Source organism: Nerophis ophidion, linkage group LG06, assembly GCF_033978795.1.
Source record: "Nerophis ophidion isolate RoL-2023_Sa linkage group LG06, RoL_Noph_v1.0, whole genome shotgun sequence".
Classification (NCBI taxonomy): Eukaryota; Metazoa; Chordata; class Actinopteri; order Syngnathiformes; family Syngnathidae; genus Nerophis; species Nerophis ophidion.
This window is the reverse complement of record NC_084616.1, coordinates 21,532,347-21,554,604: the sequence shown is the minus strand read 5'-3', so window position 1 is coordinate 21,554,604 and position 22,258 is coordinate 21,532,347. Positions and strand designations below refer to the sequence as shown.

Below are 22,258 nucleotides of genomic sequence, written 5' to 3'. Positions count from 1 at the left end.
CCGAACAAAATTGCCGAACAAAGTCGTAACTTCCTTCTTCCCAACAGTATCAGTAATTTCCCTTTCCATCCAGTCCCACCGAAACTTATTTTTTACATGTTTATCAATTTCTTTTAATCGTGAAGCGTCCTTTCTCTCGAGAACCGACATCGTTTACATTTGGAAAATGGCGGTAATAACGTCATCATTCATAACAGATATCCTGATTGGTCACAAGGAACATATCGACCAATCAACTACGGCGTAATATTATATTACGCCGTAGTTGATTGGTCGACACTTTTCCCCCCCCCCCCGAGATTAAAAATGACGGAATTCCGACTTTAGACGGAAAAATCACATGCCTGGCAGAGACAAAAACCACGAGTACCTAACCCCCCCTATAATTTTCTCCCCGGATTTAAACGATTCACAGAAATGATCCTGACGGCGCCAAAATCGGCGGAATTCCACGGAAAATTTCCATCCCTGCTCTTCTGACTGCAGCTGGGACTGCTGCGTGTGGCTACTGTCAACCTGTCAATAAACTTCAATAAAACTAAATATATCATAATTAGATATTGTAAAAACGTAAAACATGTTGGATAATATTGAAATAAATTCAGCAAAGGTAATCACATTTTTAGAAGTTATTAAAAATTAAGAAGTAAACTGGAATCTACATATACATCATATTCCAGGAAATATCAAATAGAACAAAATTCATACTCACAAATATTAACTACATTTAAAATGTTCCCAACTTTTGTTGAAGCATACATTGTTTATTGCAACAAAGGTCTGGAGACATACATATGAAACAATCATTAAACAATATTCATATTACATAAGAGAGTAATAAAGCCAATAGCATCAATTATCAAGACTCAACAAATTAATTACGAAGTCATACATTTTAAAAGTAAATGATCTCGTATGAAAGACAACTGCTCAAACTATGTATAAAGTAAATAATAATATGCATCCAGAAATGGTCCAGAAGATGTTTCAGATGTGATCCAGTAAATATTAACTAAGAGGGATTTATGCGTAATTAAAAGCAAAGGAATGAACAAATGTAAAGCAAATATAAACAACTTAATCTATGGAGTAATTTACAATTAGAAATGTAAATGTGTAACATTTATTTAAAAAACAATATATATATATATATAAAACCCTACTATGAAAGTATAGAAAAAGGTGAATTATGAATGTTTATTAGATGCAACTTTGGTTTTGCACTATTAACTCTCACCAAAATGTTCCCTTCATGTTGTACACAATGTCGTATATCAATTCATGTACATGACTGAAAAAGAGCAGTAATCTTACATGTCTTATCTCTTATCTTTAGCATAATAGATGGATTGCATTGTACACACAACAATGATGTCACACATGTTTTACGTGCAGATGATGTTAGAGAGTCAGAGTTTGTTGCTGCTGTTCTCACCAGCACACTTGTGTTTCTTACACTGGTACTTATAAGAGAATCTTTCATCACACACACTGCAACTCAACACTCTCTCTCCTGTGTGTATTCTCATGTGTGTTTTCAAATAGGTACTACGTGTAAAACGTTTACCGCATACTGAACAGATAAAAGGCTTTTCTCCAGTGTGGGTTCTCAAGTGTATTTTTAATTCGTGACTTTGTATAAAGCATCTACCACAACTTGAACATGAAAAAGGTTTTTCTCCAGTGTGTCTTCTCATGTGTGTTTTCAAAGGGGTACTACGTGTAAAACGTTTACCGCATACTGAACAGGAAAAAGGTTTTTCTCCAGTGTGTGTTCTCATGTGTAGTTTCATTTCGTGACTTTGCGTAAAACCTTTACCACAACCTGAACATGAAAAAGGTTTTTCTCCAGTATGAATTCTCATGTGTAGTTCCAAATTGTGACGTTGTGTAAAACATTTACCACCTTTTAAATGTTTTTTATCAGTGTGTAATTTTGTGTGCATTCTCAAATGTCCCTTCTGGGTGAATCTTTTACTACAAATTGAGCACATGAATGGTTTATCTGCAGTGTGTATTCTCATGTGTCTTTTCAAACCAGCACTTTGCGTAAAACATTTACCACATATTGAACAAGAAAAAGGCTTTTCTCCAGTGTGTGTTCTCATGTGTCTTTTCAAATCTTCACTTTGTGCAAAACCTTTAGCACATACTAAACAGGTAAAAGGTTTTTCTCCAGTGTGTATTCTCATGTGTCTTTTCAAATCTTCCCTTTGTATAAAACCTTTACCACAGATTGAACAAGTAAAAGGTTTTTCTCCAGTGTGCGTTCTCATGTGTCTTTTAAGACAACTAGAGCGTTTGAAAGTTTTGTCACAGTGAGAACATGTAAAGTGTGTGTTGTCAGTGTGACATGTCTTATCATCTTCAGAGTCTTCATCATCAGTGTCAGGAGAGTGAGACGTTGTGTCGTCACTATCTGATAGTGGAGCTAAGATCTTGTCTGCTTGTGATCCTCCACAGTGGTCTCCATCAGTTTCTGTTATGTGTTGAGTTGAGCTGCTGTTTGGAGGCTCCGCCTCTCTCTTCTTCTCACTTTCACCTTTGACCTCATCATCTTCACTCTTCACAATCACACCAATCACTGCAAATTCCTCCAAATATTCGAGTTGCTCTCCCTCCTGACTGATGCTGTGTTCCTCCCCTTCCTCTTTAATGTGAGGGGGCTGTGAAGCCTCCTCCATTGGGTACTCTTCTTTTTTAATGTGCAGAGTATGTGGCGCCTCGTCTTCCTTCTTAAGGTGGGAGGGCTGTGGCTCCTCCTCATCCATCCTGAAGCTCTACTCCTGTTGCTCAGGGAGAAGATGTTCTTCACAGAAGTCTGCAAGACACAAGAAGACAAAAATGTTTTAGAAACATCGAGCTACGCTCATTCAGACAATGCATTCAGTACGTTTACATACACTTCAAAAAAAGGGTAACACTTAAGTATAAGGAATATATTCACCATTAATTAGTTGCTAATTAACATGAAAATTAGTAGCATGTTGGCTTTTAATTAGTCATTAGTAAGTACTTATTAATACCTTATTATGCATGGCCTTATATAACCAGTATGCCATTAACCGAGTCATACCAAAGACTATAAAAATGGGACCCATTACCTCCCTGCTTGCCACTCAGCATCAATAATTGGAATTGGGGGTTAAATCACCAAAAATGATTCCCGGGTGTGGCCACCGCTGCTGCCCACTGCTCCCCTCACCTCACAGGGGGTGATCAAGGGTGATGGGTCAAATGCAGAGAATAATTTTGCCACACCTAGTGTGTGTGTGCCAATCATTGGTACTTTAACTTTAACTAACAGTCTTCCCTCAATAACTTCAGAATTATTGCTTATTAGTAACCCTAACCCTAACCCTTATATGTTCCATTAGTGTCCAAATAACTCTGAATTAAGTCTTTGTTACTTAGACTATGTTCCCCATACTAAAGTGTTACCAAAAAAAGTTCTACACTGTTTTGAAATCTCTGTGGCGCACTAACATGCTGCTCGTTGAAGGGGAACATTATCACCAGACCCATGTAAGTGTCAATATATACCTTGATGTTGCAGAAAAAAAGACCATATATTTTTTTAACCTATTTCCCAAGTCTAATTGGGTGAATTTTGGCGAATTAAACGCGTTTCTGTGTATCCCTTTCTGAGCGACGTCACATCGGTACTCAAAGCCGTTTTTCCCTACCACATCACACGCATAGAGTCAAATCAGCTTTGTTATTTCCGTTTTTTCGACCATTTTCCGATACCTTGGAGACATCATGGCTGGTTGGTGTGTTGTCGGAAGGTGTAACAACACAATCAGGGACGGATTCAAGTTGACATACGTACAATGTGCATCGATTAGCACGGCATGGTAATCGATGCTAATATGCTATTTAGGCTAGCTGTGTAACTATTGCAGCATTATGCCTCATTTGTAGCTATATTTACATCAAGCCTTTCCCTCCATCCACATTTAATGCCAAACAAACAAATACCAGTCGACGGATTTAAGTTGCTCCAGTGTCAAGAGATGCGAAAGTCCCTCGTTTGGTTTTTACCGGCGATGCTACAACAGAGATGGCACAGAAATGGCAAGAATGTCTGGATATCCTGCGACACTCAAAGCAGATGCATTCCCAACGATAAAGTCAACGAAATCACAAAGGTGAGTGTTGTTCATTTTATTGACTTATGTGCTAATCAGACATACTTGGTCGCGGCATGACTGCCAGCTAATCGATGCTAACATGCTATTTAGGCTACATGTATGTACATTTGAAACTATATTTACATCCAGCGTTTCCTTCCACCCACATTTAATGTGAAACAAACACTTACCAATCAATGGATTTAAGTTGATCCAGTGTCAATGCGAAAGTCCTGATCGGTTGGTCTGCACATTTTACCGGCAATGCTAAGACAGACATGCATGGCCAAATAGCATCAATAGCTATTCGCTCAATAGCTTCAGTTTCTTCTTCAATTTAGTTTTTGCTATCTGCGTCCATACTCCAACCATCTGTTTCAATACATGCGTAATCTGTTGAATCGCTTAAGCTGCTGAAATCCGAGTCTGAATCCGAGCTAATGTCGCTATATCATACTGTGCTATTCGCCATTGTTTGTATTGGAATCGCTATGTGACGTCACAGGGAAATGGACAGTGGCTTAGGCAAATAGCGAAAATCAAGCACTTTAAAGCTTTTTTTTTTTAGGGATATTCCGGGACGGGTAAAATTTTGAAAACAACTTTGAAAAATAAAATAACCCACTGGGAACTGATTTTTATTGGTTTTAACCCTTCTGAAATTGTGATAATGTTCCCCTTTAAAACAATATTCACAGGAAACAAAAACAAGCCTTGGCGGGGGGACTTTACTAGGAATGGGCAATTATCCAATATAGAATTACTAATAGAACCATTTTAAAACAGGCTACAAAGGCTACTAGCTTAATTGCTGGATTCATCCACCGATCCGGCTGTCGATCTCACGATCCACTCCTCCCCCACTTGTGAACAAGACTCCTAGGTACATGAACTCCTCCACTTGGGGCAGGGTCTCCTCCCCAACCCGGAGATGGCACTCCACCCTTTTCCGGGAGAGAACCATGGACTCGGACTTGGAGGTGCTGATTCTCATTCCGGTCGCTTCACACTCGGCTGCGAACTGATCCAGTGAGAGCTGAAGATCCCGGTCAGATGAAGCCATCAGGACCACATCATCTGCAAAAAGCAGAGACCTAATCCCACGGCCACCAAACCGGAACCCCTCAACGCCTTGATTGCGCCTAGAAATTCTGTCCATAAAAGTTATGAGCAGAATCGGTGACAAAGGGCAGCCTTGGCGGAGTCCAACCCTAATTATTAATTAATTGCTGGATTATGCAGTAAAATACTACATAATTTCCAGTGGTTTTTTTTCAAAACTATTATTATTTCTCCTCACTAATATACTGTTAATATCTGGTTACTTTGACTTACTGAGACTGAACACGTAAAAACTTACTCAACCCGGACATGGAAAGGAATGTGTTAGGGTCGGCACCGACCCGTTTTAGTTTTTAAATTAATAAAAGAACCACATACATTTATTTTTTTGCATCAAGGCTTTTTGACTTTGTCAGGAATCTCTATTTCAACAAAATAAAACTTTCTTTTTCCACTAAATTTTATGACCTTGGTGTTGTTAAGGTCGGTTTCAAGCAAGTTATAAAAATAAGATTATAACGCAATAATTAAAGCCAAAACTGAACACACTGACAGCCAGCTCCTCTTGCAATCATGTAAGCTTTGGGGATTCTCATTTTACCTTGTTATCCAGTACAAAAAAAAAAAAACTAAAGACGGGCATGTCCAGACATGTGAGGTCAATTCAGTATAGAGTTGGTGACTTGCAGAGTGCACATTTCCAATTTGCATGGTGCAAAAATGACAAAAAAAAGATTCACAGTGAGAGAAGTTCTGGATAATATTTTGGGTGAAAATGAGGGAGAGCACACAGAGCAGCATAGTGATACGGATGAACAGGTTTCTGAGGAGGTAGACAATGTGGAGTATCATCCAGAAGACACAGACACATCTGATGAGTCTGATGAGGAGGTCACCGTTGGTGAAGCTACAACCGCAGAGAGATTCAAGTCCAAAAATGGTAATGTCTGTTGGAGCTCAGTACTTCATGATTTACATGGCAGGGCAGCTGCTGCAAATGACCCCTGGAATCTCAAGGTTTGCTGTGACGAGAGTCACTGACATCAGGACATGTTTTGAGCTATTTATGACATTGTCACTAAAAAGAGTCATCATTGCTATGACAAATTTTGAAGGAAAAAAAGTCCATGGCGACATGTGGAAAGACATTGGATAAAGAATACCTGAATGCCTATATTGGTGGTGTTCTTTATCATTTATTTATTTATTCTTATTGCTGGGGTGTACAGATCCTGCAATGAGGCCACTGATAGTCTCTGGGACGCATCGACAGGCAGAAATATTTTCCGGGCAACAATGTCACTTCAGACCTTTCATATGATATCAAGAGTCCTCAGGTTTGACAACAGAGATACCAGATCAAGATCTGACAAGCTTTCCCCCATCAAGTATGTCTGGGACAGATGGGTGCAGCTCCTTCCACTGATGTTCAACCCAGAGCCAAAGGTGACAGTCAATGAACATCTTGTCCCTTTCCGGGGAAAATGCCCCTTCCGACAATACATACCCAGTAAGACAGGGAAGTACGGCCTAAAAATCTGGGCAGCCTGTGAGGCAAAATCTAGCTATACCTGGAATCTACAGATTTACACAGGCAAAGCTGTGAGTGGCATCACTGAGAAAAAATAAGGAAAACGTGTGGCCCTTGATACGACTACTGGACTGCAGGGTCACAATATTACTTGTGACAATTTCTTTATCAGCTATGACCTTGAACAAGAACTTCTCAGGAGGAAACTTATCATGGTGGGTACAGTGAAGAAAAATAAACCTGAGCTGCCTGCTGAAATCTTGCAGGTGAAGGACAGGGCTCCGCTTCCCTCAAAATTTGTTTTTGCAGACACCACCTCTGTTGTCTCATATTGTCCAAAAATAAAGAATGTGATACTTACAGTGGGGCAAAAAAGTATTTAGTCAGCCACCGATTGTGCAAGTTCACCCACTTAAAATGATGACAAAGGTCTGTAATTTTCATCATAGGTACACTTCAACTGTGAGAGACAGAATGTGGGGAAAAAAATCCAGGAATTCACATTGTACGAATTTTAAAGAATTTATTTGTAAATTATGGTGGAAAATAAGTATTTGGTCAACCATTCAAAGCTCTTACTGATGGAAGGAGGTTTTGGCTTAAAATCTCACGATACATGGCCCTGTTCATTCTTTCCTTAACACGGATCAATCGTCCTGTCCCCTTAGCAGAAAAACAGCCCCAAAGCATGATGTTTCCACCCCATCTTTCCTTAACACGGATCAATCGTCCTGTCCCTTTAGCAGAAAAACAGCCCCAAATCATGATGTTTCCACCCCCATGCTTCACAGTAGGTGTGGTGTTCTTGGGATGCAACTCAGTATTCTTCTTCCTCCAAACACGACAAGTTGAGTTTATACCAAAAAGTTCTATTTTGGTTTCATCTGACCACATGACATTTTCCCAATCCTCTGCTGTATCATCCATGTATCCATTTTGATATAAACTCAACTCGTCGTGTTTGGAGGAAGAAGAATACTGAGTTGAGATGAGAAACAAATTGGATGATAGATAATTGTTTTTTGTGTATTTTACAGCTGATTAAAGATATGGGTCAAAACCGACCAGTTAACATAAGAGATGGTAACAGAAACCTAACACAAGAGGAAGGATAAAACTTCCTGTTGTCACATGGTTCTATCTACACTTCAGCTAAAATGTACTAAACAGTTATTCTTGTGTTTGCTACTTAGCATTTTTTGTGGTTGGCACTAAAATGTAGGTCTGGCTCCAAAACCAAGCAGTTACAGGGGTAGCATCAGACATACCAACGCTGATACTGATACTTCATCCTTTCAAAATCATTGAATGATTCAATTTTTGGTCACAATTATTATCAGACAAAAAAACAGGATGGCCTTGTAACAATGTCAATTCAATTATTTCCTACTCATGGGTCTGATTTAAATCATTTGTTATTTGCTTTTAAAGTCCTTCTGTGTTCAGGGACCTGTTTCGCTAGTTAGAATGCTATAGTGCTTTGAGGATGCATTCTTCGGTTGGTCAGTGTCAAATTTGCATGAACATTTATCATTACATTAGTTTTTAAATCCCTATAGTCAGCCAAATTATTATTTATGTCGTATATCGTCTGTGTTGTGCAACCCTGGATGCAACTTTTTGTAGGCCTGGGCGATATCGATTTTATCGATAAATTCAACTTTTTTGTCATAGACCAGGGGTGTCACACTTGTTTTCGTCAAGGGCCACGTTGCTGTTAGGGCTGTCCTTCAAGGGCCACTTGTCACATTGAACAATATATGAATTTGCCTATACATTCGAATATTATATATTTTTTATGCACACTGTAAAAAACAAATCTGTATATTTTACAGCAAAAACTGGCAACTCACTCACGGGAACTTTACTGCAGTAAAAAGAGTTTTTTTTTAAACAACATTTTACAGTAAATGGAAAAACTGCCAGTTTAGTGGCTAGACTTTTACTGTTAATCGTACTGTTGAGTTTGAGTTTATCTCAAACATGCAAGCATACAACATGATACATCACAATTTCCAGCTTTCTGGAAATTGTAGTTTTACAACGTCTTACTGTAAATGGAAAAACGGCACCACTGTTTTCTGTTTTTTTTTCAGGCAACAGAGCTGCCAGTTTTTTACCGTCAACAAATGTGCGACCCTTTTTCCGTTTACAGTATGGTACATTAAAAACAACAAGCGTCGAATTTACCATAGAAAAAAAAACTCTCCATTGACAGAATTTTACTGCAATAAAGTTTTTTTTTATTTTAAGTGAATATGCTGTAAAAAAAAAAAAATAATAAAAATAAACACCATAAATATAACCCCTAAAACCTACAGTGAACAATTTGATGGTTTACTTGCTTTGAAATCATAGTTCAAGTATTTTTTTTTTTTTACTTGAACCCCAAAGATTGTTTGGAAAGTACGACGATACAATATTTGTTGCAATATTGGTTAATGTTAAAGTTGAAAAACGGAACGAACAAATGCATTTAGTCAGCAAAGATATGGTACCTTCCTTCAAGGGCCTTATAAAATGATGCAGCGGGCCAGACCTGGCCCCTGGGCCTTGAGTTTGACACCTGTGTTGTAGACGATTTAAAACATTTTAAAATGTTTTTTTCCCCTCCTCTTTCTCCAGCATACTTCCTGCCCCGAGGAGTTTCTGTAGTCCTCACACCTCACTCCTAGCCACTTCTCCAAAGTGGGGTGGCTCAGGGTGGAGGACACCATAAGACAACTTGCACTGAGCCTTGTCTATAAAATTCGCTACACCTCCCTGATACCGGAGGACATGTCAAACTACTTTCAGAATGTGAATGACTGCCATAACCACAATGTCAGGGGGAGCTCCACAAACCACGTCAAACCAGAATCCGATCTAGCAAAGGTCTTAACTCATTCTCCTTCTATGCCACATCAATATGGAATGCACTCCTAACAAGTGTAAAAAAAAATGCATCTCTATCTTCCTTCAAAACCACACTAAAAGAACACCTCCAGGCAGCTTCAACCCTAGCCTAACCCCCTCCCCCCACCACATCCCACCTCCCCGGATTGTAAATAATCAAATGTAAATGATCAAATGTACAGTATATACATGTTCTTTTGCTTTCTGAGCTCACTATGTTTACCGCTCGCTGTACATATCCTACGAAGTCATACCTACACTGTTACAATGTCCATTTCTCAGATGATGTCATTGTTGATGACTGAAGTGCTGATATCAACCAAACCTAACCCCCGCCACCCAGCCCCCTCCACATCCCACTTCCCGGATTGTAAATAATGTAAATCATTCAATGTATGTACTCTGATGAGTAACTTGTGTGATGACTGCATTATGCTGATAGTGTATATGTACACCATGAATTGATTAACGTGGACCCCGACTTAAACAAGTTGAAAAACGTGTTACCATTTAGTGGTCAATTGTACGGAATATGTACTGTACTGTGCAATCTACTAATAAAAGTTTCAATCAATCAAAACCTGCTCCTTTACTTCCATGGCAGAGATTCAAAACATGGCTAATGCTAACGCTAGCGAAAGCGAGACGTTTGTTCCAAAGAGAACTGTTGTCATTACTTTGGTTTTGCGGCAACAGTAGTGGAAGCTCATTCAATCTCTTTACTGACCAGAAGTAACAATCAAGTGAACGCATTCAGCAGAGCTGCTGGAACTGGTGACAAACTGCTAAGCTATCCCACACAACTGAGACTGAGCTAATGTTGTCGCTGAAGTCACACGTAACTTGGCAACAGGCCCCGCCTTTTAAAGGCACAAACTCAACTGTCTGCTCCAATATGAAATGTCTGTCACTTGCATAAGCCCGATTTTTCAATTTTTTTGGGGGAATAAAACAATTAATTTCCCGAGTAATTCATTACATTAATGAAAGAGTAACTCCTATAGTAATTCATTTATATTTGGTAAAGTAATGAGAAACTATAACTACTTTTTAAAAGTATTTTCCACCACTAAGACGAGTGAATGGAAAAAAGCTGGCGTTTATCCACTTGATTTTCCAAAAACTATAGTTTTCTTCATGTTTTACTTTTTTATATATTTGAATACAATATATAATAGTATTTTTTTTGCAGAAGTATTTTATTCAAGACAGAAATTGTTACGTTTTCACTATAAATCTCAAATAAAGTTTAAATACCAATGATTGTCACACACACACTAGGTGTGGTAAAATTATTCTCCATCAACCTTGATCACCCCCTGGGAGGTGAGGGGAGCAGTGAGCAGCAGCAGTGGCCGCGCCCGGGAATCATTTTTGGTGACTTAATCCCCAATTCCAACCCTTGATGCTGAGTGCCAAGCAGGTTGGAGATCATTATTTAATTGCATGTAATGTTGCATTTTTGTTAACACAATTATTTTTTCCAAGACATAAGTATTTCTTCCCCGAGGAAGCTCGTAATTTCGTTCACTGAAAATGATTTAATAAAAAGTACAATTTATATCTGGTCTAAAAAGAACATTATTCAAATTATGATTTTGCTAAAGCGGTGTACGCAGTGGCATTTCACACTGCTATTTTTTTGATAAAATAAAATAAAAACTTATTTTAAACTATCTCTGTCATTTGTATTTAAAAAAAAATAAATTTTACAACTAGGTGTAAAAAGCGGAAAATTGTATTTTGGGGGGGGACATGAGATTTTATTTTTATCGCTATACAGTCCTACTGCAGTGAATATGTTCGGGATTTCCCTTTTAAAGAGCAAAGTCCTCCCAGGGTCTGTTGTCCTAGTGACTGTCTGGATAAAGTGAGGAGACTATAACTTACAGAAAACCAATTTATTTTAAAAATAGACTAAGTTAAGTCCAATCAAACTTACCGTATTTTCCAAACTATAAGGCGCGTTTAAAATCCTTTTCCCCCCTCAAAAGTAGACAGTGCGCCTTATAACCCGGTGCGTCTAATGTAAGGAATAAGTTAAGTTTACCCTCCTCGAAGCGTTTTTATTTGGTACATAGTGGCATGATAAGTGTCACCAGTAGATAGCAGTCAAACATAAGATATAAGTATAGGCTGCACTATGAAAGCAATATGACTCAAGTAAACAGCACCAACATTTTATATATTCCATTAAAAATATAGAACATTACACATGGCGCTTAAAAATTCACCAAAATGTTTTAGTACAACTTTGGCAAGCTATGAAGCCGCACCGCTTGATGTGCTTCAACATACGAGTATTATTATGGTGTGTGTACAAGGTAAGACATTATCTGGCGTTTTGTTTCATAATATTATGCAAAAGCAGATTTTCTAACCTTCTGGTACCTGCTGATCTGTATTTGGAATCTTCATAAATCCTGAAAAATTGCGCGCTTCCGTCTTTGTATTTCGTGAACGCCGTAGTCGATAAGCTTCTTCCTTTTCTCTATCTTCTTGTTATGGGACATTCATCTGCCGCTGTTGCCATTTGTGATATAAAGCAGTGTAAAGTTCTTACTGTCAGTAAACTCGCCATGATTACAGAGTTCTGGTCTGATGTTTTGTCACGGTACACAATTCCGGTGTGATTGTTTCCAGATGAGGATATGATGCACAGTTATTGAATTAAGTAATTTAAAGGCCTACTGAAATGAGATTTTCTTATCTAAACGGGGATAACAGGTCCATTCTATGTGTCATACTTGATTATTTCGCGATATTGCCATATTTTTGCTGAAAGGATTTTGTAGAGAACTTCGACGATAAAGTTTGCAACTTTTGGTCGCTAATAAAAAAGCCTTGCCTGTACCAGAAATAGTAGACGATGTGCGCGTGACGTCAACGGTGTGAGGGCTCCTCACATTTTCACTTTGTTTATGAGAGCCACCAGCAGTAAGAGCAATTTGGACCGAGAAAGCGACGATTTCCCCATTAATTTGAGCGAGGATGAAAGATTCATGGATGAGGAAAGTTAGAGTGAAGCACTAAAAAAAAAAAAAAAAAAGAAAAAAAAAGGCGACGGCTCCAGGCGGCGGCAGTGGGAGCGTTTCAGATGTAATTAGACACATTTACTAAGATAATTCTGGAAAATCCCTTATCTGCTTATTGTGTTAATAGTATTTTAGTGAGATTATAAAGTCATAGCTGAAAGTCGGATGGCTGCGGTGAAGGCCAGTGTCTCTGAGAGAAGCCGAGGAGCCAAGATCACAGCTGTCTTTTTGAGCTGGAGGATGAGGTCGCGTAATCCACTCAAGTCTCTGGTATGACAACTTAATATCACAATTTTCCCATCCAAAAACTTGCTGGTTGACGTAGAGAAACATGTTCACTTGACCGCTCTGTGTTAAAGCTAACAAACAAAGAAACACCGGCTGAGTTTCTGTGCTAAAGGCAGCTGCAATCCACCGCTTTCCACCAACAGCATTCTTATTTGACAACATTATTATTAAATGAACAAATTGCAAAAGATTCAGCAACACATATGTCCAAAATACTGTGTAATCGCGCGATGAAAAGAGACGACTTTTAGCTGTAAGTGGTCCTGGGCTAAAATGTCCCCTCCAACCAATAACGTCACAAACACGCGTCATCATACGCATCATCATTTCGCGACGTTTTCAACAGGAAACTCCGCGGGAAATTTAAAATTGTAATTTAGTAAACTAAACCGGCCGTATTGGCATGTGTTGCAACGTTAAGATTTTATCATTGATCTATAAACTATCAGACTGCGTGGTTGGTAGTAGTGGGTTTCAGTAGACCTTTAAGCTAGGCGCATGCACACTAGCGTCGAAAAGCTCTAAAATCATGGCGGACAAACTACACAGACCTTGCTCAGGAGATTTCCACTGTGTAAACGGACCCAAGCGCTTGGTTTAATAAATTATAAATACACATTTAGCGCTAAAAATCTCCTATACAGTATGTGTATTTGGGTCCTTTTTTGTTCAGGAACAAAAATAATAAAAATAAACAATGTCTTATAGAATTTTTTCAAAGTTATTACAGGTTACCTCAAAAAACAATGTAATTTAAACATTTTTACTGAATGGGACACCCAAAATGTACATTAAAATAAAGAAAGCGGGATTTACAATCTTAACTATGAACAATAAAACACTGAATATTAACATATGAACGTTGCTCTTTTACTTCTCAGACCAGCTCCTCTATAGACATCTTTTACAATCAAGCAAAGCGCGACAAAAGCATAACAAACAGCAAAATATGGATATATTATAACTTTTATGCAGGATATTTATTGTAAAAATATGCTTCCGCATTTGTTCCTGATACATGTGTTTTGGGCTGGCTGCTCTGAAAACAAACCCCGCAGACTACTTTGTTCCTCGTCTGAGCTGCTGTGACATAGATTACCGCAACAACTCGTAAAAAATGCAAAATCACAGATTTCAACCATTGAAATACTTTCTATGGTTCAAGACTTACGGTAATTTAAAAACGCCACTGCACATCATAATGGCGACTACAGTTTTGATGTTAAAGGTAGAGATGTCCGATAATATCGGACAGCCGATATTATCGGCCAATAAATGCTTTTAAAATGTAGTATCGGAAATTATCGGTATCGGTTTCAAAAACTAAAATGTATGACTTTTTAAAACGCCGCTGTACGGAGTGGTACAAGGACGTAGGGAGAAGTACAGAGCGCCAATAAACTTTAAAGGCACTGCCTTTGCGTGCCGGCCCAATCACATAATATCTCCGGCTTTTCACACAAAAGTGAAAGCAAGTCATACTTGGTCAACAGCCATACAGGTCACACTGAGGGTGGCCGTATAAACAACTTTAACACTGTTACAAATAAGCGCCACACTGTGAACCCACACCAAACAAGAATGAAAAACACATTTCGGGAGAACATCCGCACCGTAACACAACATAAACACAACAGAACAAATACCCAGACCCCCTTGCAGCACTAACTCTTCCGGGGCACTACAATATACACCCCCCGGTACCCCCTTGCACCCCTCCCCCCAACTCAACCCCGCCCACCTCAACCTCTCTCAGGGAAAGCATGTCCCAAATTCCAGGCTGCTGTTTTAAGGCATGTTAAAAATATAATGCAGTTTGTGACTTCAATAATAAATAAAAAAGCATGCTGGCATTTTTTTCGATAACTTCAGTTGATTTATTTTGTAAAACCTTGTTACATTGTTTAATGCATCAACCGGAGCATCATAACAAAATTAAGCATAATAATGTGTTAATTCCACAACTATAGATATTGGTATCGGTTGATATCGGAATCGGTAATTAAGAGTTGGACAATATCGGAATATCCACAAAAAAACATTATCGGACATCTCTAGTTAAAGGTCTAAAAAAATTATGTAGAATGTTGGGCCGGATTGAAAATCTTAATGTGGCCCGCGGGCCGTATTTTGCCCAGGTGTGCACTACGCACCTAGTGACATCAAACAGCAACATGGCGAAGCCCGGGCGAAATAAGCACTCACCACTTAACAAGAAATGATCGCAGCAGTGTTACTCGTAATAATTCCGAAGTATCTTCTTCATCAAGTACATGACAATACAAGCAATATGCTGAAACGTTTGAGCACATAGCATGCAATAACTATAAATGAATGTAGCATTTCAGAACCACACTGATCTCATCACAGGCAGCACTTATCTGGTGTAAATACAACAGGTACTAATACCGCCTTTAATGTTAGCGCTGTTACCTGTTAAATTGAAATGAAGGCCTTCTCATTCAGATGCACATGAGGAGATATATTCTGACTGGTTTCAAAGCAGGCAGTGATGGCTCCATTTCACGTCTGCCGCTAGCAGGAAAGAGTACTACTCGGCCAGGAACGACCAACGTCACCCTAAGTTTGAGGTAAAAAAAAAAGCTTACAACAAGTTGCCACATAAATGCCGCTTCGGTAAGTGAACGTTCAAAGGTAGTCAGAGAAAAAAGTCGCAAGTTTCACTCAGTCATTATATTATACAGGTGAAACTCCCATCCATCCATTTTCTAACGCTTGTCCCTCTCAGGGTGGCGGGGTGGCTGGTGCCTATCTCAGCTGCGTTCGGGCGGAAGTCGCCACCTCATCGCAGGGCCAACACAAGTAAACATTCACACTCACACAAAAGAACATTACATACAAAGTGAGATTATGTATTAAACTTTTTTTGAATTGCAGTTTTTGAAAACCCAACATTTTCTGAGATTTCCAGTTCAATGTTTTCATAAGCTGTAAGCAATTAACATTATATCAAAAGAAGGCTTGAAATATCTTGTGTTGCATGTTATGAGCGTATGTCATTAACAGGGCCCGAATTTGACCACGGCAACTGCGGCAAAAGCCGCGACCGCCCTGTCCTTTGCCGTAATGCCCTAAAGCAGGGGTCGGCAACCTGAAATGTTGAAAGAGCCATATTGGTCCAAAAATACAAAAACAAATCTGTCTGGAGCCGCAAAAAATTAAAAGCCATATACCGCCTTCCTTCCGAATGCAGCTGAGATAGGCTACAGCGACCCCGAACGGGACAAGCGGTAGAAAAATGGATGGATGGATTACATACAGATAGTGTGTCATGAGATATAAATTGAATTAAGAGGACTTAAAGAAAATTAAATGACCTCAAATATACCAACAAATGAGGCATAATGATGCAATATGTACATATAGCTAGCCTATACAGCAGGGGTCACCAACCTTTTTGAAACCAAGAGCTACTTCTTGGGTACTGATTAATGCGAAGGGCTACCAGTTTGATACACACTTAAATAAATTGCCAGAAATAGCCAATTTCCTCAACTTACCTTTAATAAATACATCTATATATATATAAAAAAATGGGTATTTCTGTCTGTCATTCCGTTGTATATTTTTTTCCTTATACGGAAGGTTTTTTGTAGAGAATAAATGATGGAAAAAACACTTAATAGAACGGTTTAAAAGAGGAGAAAACACGGAAAAAATGAGAATACATTTTTTAAACATAGTTTATCTTCAATTTCGACTCTTTAAAATTCAAAATTTTACCGAAAAAAAATGAAGAGAAAAACTGACTAATTCAAATCTTTTTTTAAAAATTAAAAAAATGTTTTACGGAACATCATTAGTAATTTTTCCTGATTAAGATTAATTTTAGAATTTTGATGACAATTTTCAAATAGGTTAAAATCCAATCTGCACTTTGTTAGAATATATAACAAATTGGATCAAGCTATATTTCTAACAAAGTCAGATCATTATTTCTTCTAGATTTTCCAGAACAAAAATTTTCAGATAAATTCAAAAAACTTTGAAATAAGATTTAAATTTGATTCTACAGATTTTCTAGATTTGCCAGAATAATCTTTTTGAATTTTAATCATAGGTTTGAAGAAATATTTCACAAATATTCTTCGTCGAAAAAACAGAAGCTAAAATGAAGAATTAAATTAAAATGTATTTATTATTCTTTAAAATAAAAAAAAAATAATACTTGAACATTGATTTAAATTGTCAGGAAAGAAAAGGAAGGAATTTAAAAGGTAAAAAGGTGTATGTGTTTAAAAATCCTAAAATCATTTTTAAGGTTGTATTTTTCCTCTAAAATTGTCTTTCTGAAAAATCCAAGTAGCAAAGTAAAAAAATAAATTAATTTATTTAAACAAGTGAAGACCAAGTCTTTAAAATATTTTCATGGATTTTCAAATCCTATTTGAGTTTTGTCTCAGAATTAAAAATGTCAAGCAAAGCAAACCAGCTTGCTAGTAAATAAATCCAATTTTATTTACCAGCTCACTGGTAAGTGCTGCTATTTGAGCTATTTTTAGAACAGGCCAGTGGGCTACTCATCAGGTCCTTACGGGCTATCTGGTGCCCGCGGGGACCACGTTGGTGAGCACTGCTATATAGCATGTTAGCATCGATTAGCTTGCACCAAATATGTCTGATTAGCACTCCACACAACTCAATAACGTCAACAAAACTCACCCTTGTGCATTCACTCATGCACAACGTTAAAAGTTTGGTGGACAAAATGCGACAGAAAAAAAAGTGGCACAAAACACTACTAGAAAGTCGGAGAAAGTTGTACATGTAAACAAACTCTGGTGAGTTCAAGGACCGACAAAATTAGTAGGACAAAACGGTGCTCGCCAAATACTCGAATCAGTGAAGCATATTTAATGTAAGCAGTGTACTTTATGACAATTAGGGAGGTTTGTGTCATGTTTGTCCTCCGACAGAAACCATATTAAAGCTAAAAAATGTTTTTTTTTGTATTTTTTCCCCCTCTGGGACGGTGCTAAAGAGCGGCATGCGGCTCTAGAGCCACGGGTTGTCGACCACGCCCTAAAAAAATTGACCAACATCGACGGCAAGAACATGCCGTGACCGAACTTGACCTATTTACTTGTTAATGGACGAGGGATAGGTTGACTGGCAAGACTAAATTGGCCCTAGTGTGTGAACGTGAGTGTGAATGTTTATCTGTGTTGGCCCTGCGATGAGGGGGCGACTTGTCCAGGGTGTACCCCGCCTTTCGCCCGAATGCAGCTGAGATAGGCTCCAGCACCCGCCGCGACTCCGAAAACGACACGCGGTAGAAAATAGATAGACAGGTGGATGTAACAATAAACTGTGTAATGATCATTTACGATAAAATTCCAGACAGTTAGTAATATGTCTAAATTTTTAATTACCAAAACCCCAGCATTAATTAATGCATTTTAGGCAACACCAAGTCAGGCGATTGCGCAGTAGTGTCGTTTGGCTTTAAAATCATGGCGGACAAGCTACACAGACATTGCTCAATAGATTTCCCCCCGGAGTAATCGGAGCCAAGCGATTGGTTTAATGTAATTTTCCCTCAATTCCCGGCTGTGTTTGGATGGAGACAGGTGTGGACAATATTGGAGACCGGCGCACTTGTCCCCACACTAAAGGTATACAGTGAAGGAGAAAAACTATTTGATGTGGCTTTTATTTTCTCAATACAGCAACAATCAGCTGCTGTGACTGGGAGCTAATGAGGTGAGGAAACATGCAGCAGAAGATGTGTCGTGAACGTTGTCACAATTAGTTTATAAAGTCTTTAGTTTGTTTACTGTGATGATCTCACGTCCTTTATTTAACTGCAAACTGTTTCAGTGTTCCAATACGATCAACACGAGCTAAAATGTTTTGTCATCTCAATCGGACTGAACGAAGGCTGTGAAGATTGTGTATTCACCGTGAGAGGTGTACTACTCTTTTTTTCTACCGAGAGTAAAAAGCGGTTAAAAAAATTATTTAAAAAAAAAACAGATTTAAAAAATAATAATTAGAAATGCTGTATTTCCTTGAATTGCCGCATGGCATAGAGCAGTGGTTCTCAACCTTCTTTTAGTGATGTACCCCCTGTGAACATATTTTTATTCAAGTACCCCCTAATCAGAGCAAAGCATTTTGGTTGAAAAAAATAGATAAAGAAGTAAAATACAGCACTATGTTATCAGTTTCTGATTTATTAAATTGTATAACAGTGCAAAATATTGCTCATTTGTAGTGGTCTTTCTTGAACTATTTGGAAAAAAAAGATGTAAAAATAACTAAAAACTTGTTGAAAAATAAACAAATGATTCAATTATAAATAAGGATTTCTACACATAGAAGTAATCATAAACTTAAAGTGCCCTCTTTGGGGATTGTAATAAAGATCCATCTGGATTCGTCAACTTAATTCTAAACAAAAAAAGAAATCTTTAACATCAATATTTATGGACCATGTCCACAAAAAAATCTATCCGTCAACACTGAATATTGCATTGTTGTATTTTTTTCACTGTTTATGAATTTACATTCATATTTTGTTGAAGTATTATTCAATAAATATATTTATAAAGGATTTTTGAATTGTTGCTATTTTTTAGAATATTTTTAAAAAAATCTCACGTACCCCTTGGCATACCTTCAAGTACCCCCAGGGGTATGCGTACCCCCATTTGAGAACCACTGGCATAGAGTATGCGCCTGCCTTGAATTACTGCCGGGTCAAAATCGCTTTGCAAAATAATTAGCGCATGCTTAGTATTGCCGCCTAGTCAAACTCGTGACGTCACGAGTGACACTTCCCCTGTCATCAGGCTGATTTCAATACGGGTAATTTAAAATCGCATAAAGGGAAGAAGCTATTCGGTAGGATTTAAAGGGGAACATTATCACAATTTCAAAAGGTTTAAAAACAATAAAAATAAGTTCCCAGTGGCTTGCTGTATTTTTTGAAGTTTTTTTCAAAATTTTACCGGTCCCCGAATATCCCTAAAAAAAGCTTTAAAGTGCTTGATTTTCGCTATTTGCGATGAGACTATCCATGTCCCTGTGACGTCATACAGTGCTGCCAATGTAAACAAACAATGGCGAATACCACAGCAAGATATAGCGACATTAGCTCGGATTCAGACTCGGATTTCAGCGACTTAAGCGATTTAACAGATTACGCATGTATTGAAACGAATGGTTGGAGTATGAAAGTATTGAAGAAGACACTGAAGCTATTGAGCCAATAGCTATTGAGGCTATTCATAGCCATAGCATGGCCGAATAGCTGCATTAGCATCGCCGGTAAAATGTGCGGACCAAACGATCAGGACTTTCACATTTTGTGATAATGGAGCAACTTAAATCCGTCGATTGGTAAGGGTTTTTTTCGCATTAAATGTGGGTGGAAGGAAACGTAATATAGTTGCAAATGCATCTGCAGGTTATCCATACATCTCTGTGCCATGTCTGCCTTAGAACCGCCGGTAAATAGCATGTTAGGATCGATTAGCATACCATGTTAGCATTGATTAGCTGGCAGTCACGCCGCAACCAAATATGTCTGATTAGCACATAAGTCAACATCAACAAAACTCACCTTTGTGATTTCGTTGACTTTATCGCAAATGCATCTGCAGGTTATCCATACATCTCTGTGCCATGTGTGTCATCGCCGGTAAAATGTGGAGACATTCTGGCACATTCAACGGGGGTCTGGCGGGAGACACTTTCGCATCTTCGGGCCAGTGGTGCAACTTGAATCCCTCCCTGTTAGTGTTGTTACACCCTCCGACAACACACCGACGAAGCATGATGTCTCCAAAGTTCCAAAAAAATTGTCAAAAAAACGGAAAATAACAGAGCTGAGACCCGGTGTTTGTAATGTGTTGAAAATGAAAATGGCGGCTGTATTACCTGGGAGATGTCACGTTCTGACGTCTTCGCAAAAAAAGCGAAGAGTTCGGAAATCGGTTAAAAATATATATGGTCTTTTTTCTGCACCATCAATGTATATATTGAAGCTTACATAGGTCTGGTGATAATGTTCCCTTTTAAGGTCCAAGCTTACATCACATTCCAATTTTTACTGCATGCCTTTGGTAAGTGCTGGAGTGAGAAGAGGTTTTAAAATAATTAGCGCATGCTTATTTTTACCGCATGCCTTTGGTAAGCGCAGGAGTGAGAAAGGGTTTTAAATTAATTAGCGCCCAGGCGGCAATACAAGGAAATACGGTATATACAAAAAAAATAATTTTAAATATGGGATTTCCCGCAGGCCGGATTATGGACATAGTTTGGGGACGTGCATCATCTTCAGACGTACACCCACATTCTTACAAACAACATATTTAAGAATGGTGCTAATAAATAAATATACAGTTAGTAAACATGTGAGAGTAAGAAGTAAACAAACCTGTCCTGTGTAACACAACTGGATGTTTCTTGAAAACAGCGTCCAGTAGTTGATGTTGTCTCTTGTTCTCTTTTGTTGGACAACGTTCCTCCTCGTACTCTATCGTCCTTTCACACAATCACAGCACTTTACACTCACACTTTATCTCTGCTTAGCGATATTTTTGATAACTAGTTCTGTGTTCTTAATCCGCGCATCGTTGTACGAACATGTCGCTTTTTTGTTAGCAGCTAACACGCTAAGCTAGCAAACTAAGATGGCTAACAACTAGCTTTGGTTAACTAGAAAGCACGAGAAGCGTCAAAGGGCGCTCGAATTAATGCATCCGGATAAAAACAATTATTGACGATGTTTACTCCATTAAACGACATTTTATGTGCCAACGTTTAGGCCTTCTCCATCAACCGCCATTTTGCTTTTACCGCATTCTTCTTCTTCGCCATTTGTTGGTTTAATGGCGGTTGGCAAGCAACCTTCTGGTGTGCAATACCGCCACCTTTAGATATGGAGTGTGGACCGAGAGGGAACCCTGCTTTATATTATTTTATTTCATCCATCCATCCATTTCTACCGCTTATTCCCGTCCTCAGAAAAATACAATTTATATCTGGTCAAAAATAACATTATTCAAATGATAATTTTGGTGATGCGATGTTTGCAGTGTCATTTCATTACTATTTTTTTTTTAATAAAATAAAAACTTGTTTTGAATTATCTCCGTCATTTGTACTTCTTATACAAGTAGGGGTAAGTAAAAGTAAAATGGTAAATCGAAGTTTGTGGGGGGAAAAATCTGAGAAAATATTTTTAGGCATATTGCTATACACTCCTGCTGCAGTGAATATGTTCTGGATTTCCCTTTTAAAGAGCAAAGTCCTTCCAGGGCCTTTTTTTCCTAGTGACTGTCTGG

General features: G+C 38.3%; 2 protein-coding genes across 8 annotated transcripts in view; both read right to left on the bottom strand.

The window, feature by feature from the left end:
- The window catches only part of LOC133554362 (gastrula zinc finger protein XlCGF57.1-like), a 295,100-nt gene that overhangs the window by 26,474 nt on the left and 246,368 nt on the right, over window positions 1–22,258 (bottom strand). The gene's annotated exons all lie outside the window — the stretch shown is intronic.
- LOC133554373 (zinc finger protein OZF-like) lies at window positions 727–21,839 on the bottom strand. Of its 4 annotated transcripts, none has more exons than XM_061903037.1 (3): window positions 21,349–21,839; window positions 15,378–15,524; window positions 727–2,821 (listed from the first exon to the last, which is right to left on the bottom strand). In XM_061903037.1, the coding sequence occupies exon 3, from the start codon at window positions 2,769–2,771 to the stop codon at window positions 1,410–1,412; it is 1,362 nt and encodes a 453-aa protein (XP_061759021.1). In that variant the 5' UTR covers window positions 2,772–2,821; window positions 15,378–15,524; window positions 21,349–21,839; the 3' UTR covers window positions 727–1,409. The 4 variants fall into 4 exon arrangements, with proteins under 4 accessions (XP_061759021.1, XP_061759022.1, XP_061759024.1 ...); XM_061903038.1 differs by lacking the exon at window positions 21,349–21,839 and adding an exon at window positions 20,533–21,292; XM_061903040.1 differs by lacking the exon at window positions 15,378–15,524.

Coding starts and splice junctions, on each gene's coding strand:
- LOC133554373 (XM_061903037.1), bottom strand. CDS start 2,771: ATGGATGAGGAGGAGCCACAGCCCTCCCACCTTAAGAAGGAAGACGAG.